At 30.8% G+C, this 7142-nt stretch overlaps 1 protein-coding gene across 1 annotated transcript; it reads left to right on the top strand.

The window, feature by feature from the left end:
• The first annotated feature begins 5276 nt into the window (after positions 1–5276).
• On the top strand, positions 5277–6594 carry LOC111477260 (homeobox-leucine zipper protein HAT9-like). Its single transcript, XM_023121319.1, has 3 exons — positions 5277–5821; positions 5914–5993; positions 6068–6594. The coding sequence occupies exons 1-3, from the start codon at positions 5375–5377 to the stop codon at positions 6372–6374; spliced, it is 834 nt and encodes a 277-aa protein (XP_022977087.1). The 5' UTR covers positions 5277–5374; the 3' UTR covers positions 6375–6594.
• Positions 6595–7142: the final 548 nt, after the last annotated feature.

Here is a 7142-nt window from a genome sequence, read left to right as displayed (position 1 = left end):
AAAAAAAAAAAAAAAAAAAAATTAATAAATCAATATCAACTCAATTTTGAAAAAATCAAATTTTAATGTACAACAATCTTATTTAGTTATATGTATAGTGAACCAAGAATGGAGAATACGATTTCGTCCTCGACTCTTTATCTAACGGGAAAAAATATTCTTCCTTCTTTCAGTTATCGTGTAAACCGGGAATACTCTCCCGTTAGGAATGTGTTTTCACAAGTAAATTTGACATTTCTAAATACGACCCATAAAATTTGACATCTCTCTCTTGATCTCTTCCTTGTTTAGCGGGATCATAATTTATAAAGTATTGAACTTTTCATTCAGGATTTAAAAAGCAATCATTTATTTTGTCGGAAGGAAAAAGAAACTAACGTGGATTGATTGATCGATCCAGGCATTACTTTCCTCTTTTGCGATTAAATATTATATATATATATATCCTTTTTGGAATATAATTATATATTTAAATTTTTAAAAGTTGAATCAACTATATACTCTTAGGTTGTATATGAGAATTTAAAAAGTACAACATATGTTTAATAATTTAAATTTAATTTAATGTTTTGAGTGTATATTTTTAACCAATATTGTCTTATCACCAAAATTGATCATTTTTTACTCCAAACAATTTAAAATAAGAACACTTAAGTATTGTGGTTTTTGTTTATATAGAAAACACACGTAGCCATTTTATTTTACTTGAAAAGTTAAGGGAAACAAGCTACACTCGGTCAACTTTTGTTTTTCATAAAGTCAACGCATTAACAGATTTCCAGACAATATGTATAATTATTGTTTTTCCACACATGCGAAATGCCATTAGGTCTGGTTTACATTTTGTTGTCTTTATCATCACGAGTAGGCTACCAACCGAAAAATGAGTATGAGAGAGAGGATTTGTGTCATTTGGTGTCGATTTCTACGTCCACAATTAAATATTTAATTAATAAATTTATAAATTTTCATTTTTGACCCATTAAAATTTATAAAAAAAATTAATGTAATTTATATTTAATAAAATCCTAAGTTATTAGTTTTTTCTTTTTTAATAGTCCGTAAATTTTAATATAACTAAATTTAAAATAAATCACTCTAATATTTATTATTGGTGTTTCAAAAAGTTAGAATAAAGATATTGTTATAAAATTATGATATTTTTTCCTTTTTTTAATAATTGTCAAAATAATTTAAATCCATTATATGTATTAACCTTTTAATGTAATGTCAATATATATATATATATATATATATATATATATATATATATATATATATATATATATATATATATATATATATATATATATTTTGTTAATTGAGTCGCTTTTCATAATTTTCTAACTTATTTTAAGATAATTATGTTATAATTTTTTTTTTGTTTCGGAAGAAAAATAATTTATTAATGATAATTTTGAGTGGTTAAAACCAACTTAAAAAAATAGTATTAAATTCACTTACTTTTAATATATTATTTTTCTTGGCGCTTCATAAGATAACTGAATTTTACTTATTTTATTATTATTATTATTTGTTAGGGAATTGAAAGGAACCCATCAAAAGAAGAGCCAGATTAAATGCAACATAGAATTATTTTTTTCTATTGAAGTGCTTTTCAAATTAGGCAGAGGCATTCAACTAAGCTGCACCCAAGTTGGGAAGCAAAATTTTAAATTATTTTTCATGCATTTAACAAAATAATGGTACAAAATTACTATTCACTCATGCCCCTCGAATAACTTCTGTGTATTCACACGTAGTCTACGTGTGCATGTTCAATTATCTATGACACAATCGACTCATCTCTACATTAGGTCAAGTCATTTGGCTCAACCTTGCCTCTACTTGGGTCAAAGTCTCTCAATGGAACATTACATCCAATATCATCTTGATTCTCAATCAACATACCCACATGTCTTGACGTCATCTTAAGTCATATAATAGCATGGGTTATCGCAGCTCACTGTAGTTTTGGAGTAGAAACTCCAAAACTAATATCTGAATTTATCACATAAATTACATGTTTTCACCGGTTTATTAGTTCCACGAATGGGAGTGGGAAACATCGATGGGCTTGAAAGACTAGGCCCAATTTTAGATTTTCATATAGGCCCAATGTTGACTAGTAAAAGCCCAGATAATTGGGCCTGAAGACAAGTAATGTAATTTTTCCTTAAAAAGAAATTAAAATCTACTTTTTAAATTAAGTCAAATAATTCTTAAAAACTAGTTTTCATCGTGGAACGATGATGCTGATATGACGTAATAGTGATGTGGAGGCTAAATTAAATCTCCATTTTTAAGTACTATTCTATTCCCCAAACGGTGAGTGAAACCCAGGGTAGATAATAATAATTATGGAGTAAACGAAGGGTAATTTTGCAAAAATAAAAAAATTGCAATAAAGAGCATTAAAAAGCGGATGCGGGAAGAGGGAGTCGGCAGTCAACATAAAAGAGAATAAGAGAAAGAGAAATTAATGAAGGGCAATGGGAGAAGGGAGGATGCTTTTATTATATCTTTCTTGCACCTTCCTTCATCACCGCCACTTCGTCATGATTATAAACCTGAAATTAAATATTTTATTTTTTTTCTACATTTTTCTACAAAAATAATATGCATGATTTTATAGAGCTAAAAAAAATCCTATATAAATATCTTGAAATATAAAAAATATTATGTCCATATCTCATGTTTTTAACTAATTTGATATCATAAAATCATATAAAAGGCATTAATTACATAAGTATGTAAGCAATTACGTAATGGAAATGGAAATGGAGAGGGCAAAAGGGTCATTTATTTATTTATTTTACATAAATTATCAGATGAGAGAAAAGTTTATGTTTAGGGATGATTGGAAAAGGAAAACAAAATGGGGAGCAAGGCAAACGAGGAGCATAATCCTGCCCACCCACTGGTCGGCTGCCCGTAAAACCCGCAACACATCACCTTCTCCTCCCATAATCCCCATTTTCTCCCCATCATTTAAACTATTTGCCTAACATTTATTTATTTATTTATTTATTTTTCTTTAAAAAAGAATAAATAAATAAAATAAAATGACATTTTCCCATGCTTCAGACGCTAGATTTAGTCTCCATCACATTCATGATCCCTTTAGAATCTATCGCCCATCACGCCAAATCATTTCTAAGGGCCCCACTTTTAACATCACCCTTTTGACTACGTGGCATCACTTTCTACCCAATCAACCAGCTACCGCCAATTACGAACATGGATTCTTCTAATTTATTTTCCATTTTTCCATTTTTAATTTTTTTTTTTCAAACAACAGTCTTTTGGAATTTAATATTATTTGACAAAATAACATTTTAATTTGGCCAACAAAGTTTATTAGGTATCATATCAACCCCTTAACAAATTAGGTATAACCCAGAGCATTAATTTATTATTTGGTGTTACAAATTATATTCTAAGATGTTGGTATATAGAATCTTTGTGCTTTAAATAATTTTAAATAATACATAACGCTTAAAAAAAATTACAAGTTCTAACTCAAAATATATATAAAAAATGGAATCAAGAAGTTCCTAAAGCTTCACGGAACCATTTGGCATGCACAAATGAGTAGTGGTAGTTTTTTATTTTTTATTTTTTATTTTGTCAAATTAGATAAATAAAATAAATAAATATTTAACCATTTAATTTGGTAGTGTTTTGGGTCATAATAGATGCCACGACGGCTTAGAGAGAGAACAAAAATGAAACGGGGAGCTTCAATTGCGCATCGATTATTTAAATGCGGTCTTTTTTGCTTTTATGTTGTTCTTTTTGGTTTATTCTTTTATTAAAGTAATTTTTAACTTTAATCTAAACCTAATTATTCTGGACCGTCACATTGTATTTATTCAATTCATTCTCCATTATTATTTTTATAATATGTCACTGTATCAAGGTCAATGCTTATCTCTCTAACCCCACACAAACTTGTCCATGAAGCCAACAATATTTTATTTAATCTTAATCACCCCCACTTCCTTTTCAATTAACGCAGATTGTGTGGCCTAACATATCTTAATCACAAATTGTGTGGCCCATCAACGGTAGACTACGTTTTTACAAATGATATCAGAGCTAGACATCAGACATTGCGTCAATGAGAACGATTGAATTCCAACAAGATGGATTGTGAGATTCCACGTTAATTGGACAAATAAACAAATTATAAGAGTGTAGGAAACTCTCTCTAATAAACTTGCAGCCTTTATGTGTTAAAAGAACGTTTAGGTTAAAGTTAGTTTAAATGGACGGTTAACTGTCCGCTAGAAATTCAAATTATTGATGATTATGAGTCCCATAAAGGGTGCATTGAACTTATGGATTCGTCGGTGGATCCACCGTACCGTGTGGGTGTCATTTCCCATCATTTAATTATTTTTCACAATTAAAAAAAATATATAAAAACTCAAATATATATCTATTTAATTTTGATTTATCATTAAAATTAAAACAGTAACTGAATTATTTGTGCCTCTTTCCCTCTTAATTCACCAACCGACAAGCTACAATACACCCAATCCTTAAAACTAGGTAAACTATTCTTAAAGTAAGTATCAATTCATATGACATTAGAGGGGAATTAATCTCTTTTAACAAACGAATCCAAACCATGCTAAAATTTGCATTTTTCGATAACAAAATAAATCAAATTTATTATATATTCGACATATCTTTCATCCATCCCGAAAAGTACACTCCCCATGTCTTTGCCCATGTCTCGCAACGAAACAAATATACCTAATGATAAGAGGAAAGACTATGGATTGGTGTACCCATACTATACACTAAAATTAAATTTTTTTTTAAAAAAAAACTTTGGTTATAATATTAACATAAGGTATTTATGTAGATGATTAATCTTTAATTTATTGAATTAGGTATGATTAAAGAGTAATAAATGTAATTAATTCGTTAGAATGATATTATTATACAATGAACCGGGAATCAGAGGCGGTGCATATACGGCATCTGGTATATACCAAGAATAAAAATGTTCCAATAGGGTAATTATTTTATTTATAAAAAAAAAAAAAAAGAACAAATAGTTATCTCATAATCATTATGCGTTCATTCTGTACTCCCACAGTACACGCCTAATTGAAATCCATTCGCTCTTAGGCATTTACTACGAGCGGTCAACCGATATTCGTGACACCAAAATCTATTTCCCTAAAGTTTTTTTTTTATTATTATTAATAATAATTTTAAATTATTATTATTATTGGAATTTAATTCTCATAAGAAGAGTCCCCACAATCCCATTTCCGAGCTCTTTCTCCTTTAATTTCCCTTTATATTCCATTCCCCCCCGAGAAGCTTACTGGGTTTTCATTTTTCGCCTTGCATAATGGATGCCGATTGTAACGCGGGGCTTCTTCTTGGGCTGGGGCGGGGTTTGGATCATCATAATTCCATGCGCCCGCTCGTACCGGATGTGGCTGGTGTTAAGAAGAAGCTTCAGGTGTTGAAATTTGATGATATTTTGCCTTCTCTGACGCTTGGATTGTCGGTTGTTGTCGAGAAGAGCGGCGGAGAATCCGCTGCGGACGACTTGATTCACCAGGGCTCTTCGGGTAGTCCGGCGTCGTCGTTTTCTAACTCATCGGGGTTTAAAAGGGAGCGAGACGGCGGCGCCGGCGAAGAGCCGGCTGAAGCGGAGGTGTTTATGGAGAGAATCTCGATGAAAGTTGCTGAAGAAGAGGAAGATGGAAGCCCGAGGAAGAAACTTAGACTCACTAAAGAACAATCCGCCGTTTTAGAAGATAATTTCAAAGAACACTCCAGCCTCAGTCCTGTGAGTCTTTCTTTTTATAGCAAAATATCATAAAATCATAAAAAAAAAAATTAATTTTGATATCAATTTTTTTTTTTAATCCGAAAAAACAGAAGCAAAAACAGGATTTGGCAAGACAGTTAAACCTAAGACCAAGACAAGTGGAAGTATGGTTTCAAAACAGAAGAGCCAGGTAATTAATTTCTCAAAATTAAAATTTTTAAATACGTTAATTTACATTAGCACCATTAATTAAAATCCATGCAGAACCAAGCTGAAGCAAACGGAAATGGACTGTGAATTACTGAAGAAATGCTGTGAAAAGCTCAAAGAAGAGAACACCAAGCTTCAAAAGGAACTTCAAGAGCTTAAATCCCTCAAATTAACTGCCCCGCCGTTCTGCATGCAGCTACAAGCCGCCACTCTCACCGTTTGCCCTTCCTGTGAGAGCTCCATTTGCGGCGGCGGCGGTGGCGGAGGAGGCGCCGATGCTTCTCCAGCTAACACCTTCTCAATTGGGTCAAAGCCTCACTTTCTCAAATTCCCCTTTAACCACCCATCGGCGGCTTGTTAATTCAGCCTAATTTTAATTATATGATTAATTAAAAAGCCCAGAAGACTGCTATTTTTGGTTAAGGCTTCTGGGGGTCAATATGTCGTATATATATTATATGTTTTTTGTACAAATATATTGTTATTTCAAACACGTGGAAATTAGGCTTTGTAGAAATCGATCTATGACGACAAACCTGTATTTAAGTTTGCATTAATTTGACTTAAGGCTGCTTTTTATATTTTTAATCCAATTTGGTGAAATAGTCCTTGTCCTCGTGATGCAATATCAATTAACTGTAATTAATTTTAATTCATCAACACGCGTGATTGAAATGAATGATGAGATAAATAAATAATTATTTTGAAAAAAACAAAAGGAGTATTTTATTGATTTTTTTAGATAAATATGGACAAACCAGTTGGTGGGCTATGATTGGAATGAAGAAAATAATACAATAGTATAGGTATCCATACCATATGATTAAGAACAAAGATATCACATATTTAATCATTAATCATTAGTTTTGATCCAAAATTCATTTTTAATGTTTTAACATAAATACTTCATTATCTTTAAATTTGAACATTTTTTAAGGTAACAAGACAAAAGAACACATTGCATGATTTTCCTAAAATAATATTTGTTTGTTGACTAGTCATATCCACTTTGTCGACCACATTTATAAACTGTATTATTTTTTTAAGATAAAGATTGGTTTTATGCGTCGGCGGGCAGATGGGGCAAACGTCAAAAAAAAAAAAAAAAAAAAAAAAAAAAAAAAAAAAA

Source organism: Cucurbita maxima, unplaced genomic scaffold (assembly GCF_002738345.1).
Source record: "Cucurbita maxima cultivar Rimu unplaced genomic scaffold, Cmax_1.0 Cma_Scf00003, whole genome shotgun sequence".
Lineage (NCBI taxonomy): Eukaryota > Viridiplantae > Streptophyta > Magnoliopsida > Cucurbitales > Cucurbitaceae > Cucurbita > Cucurbita maxima.
This window is presented reverse-complemented; position numbering and strand designations above follow the sequence as displayed.

Bases quoted from the DNA above. Each gene is read 5' to 3' on its own strand.
- LOC111477260 (XM_023121319.1), top strand. From the start codon at position 5,375: ATGGATGCCGATTGTAACGCGGGGCTTCTTCTTGGGCTGGGGCGGGGT. The intron at 5,822-5,913 runs GTGAGTCTTTCT...CCGAAAAAACAG, and splicing joins AACACTCCAGCCTCAGTCCT to AAGCAAAAACAGGATTTGGC. The intron at 5,994-6,067 runs GTAATTAATTTC...AAATCCATGCAG, and splicing joins TTTCAAAACAGAAGAGCCAG to AACCAAGCTGAAGCAAACGG.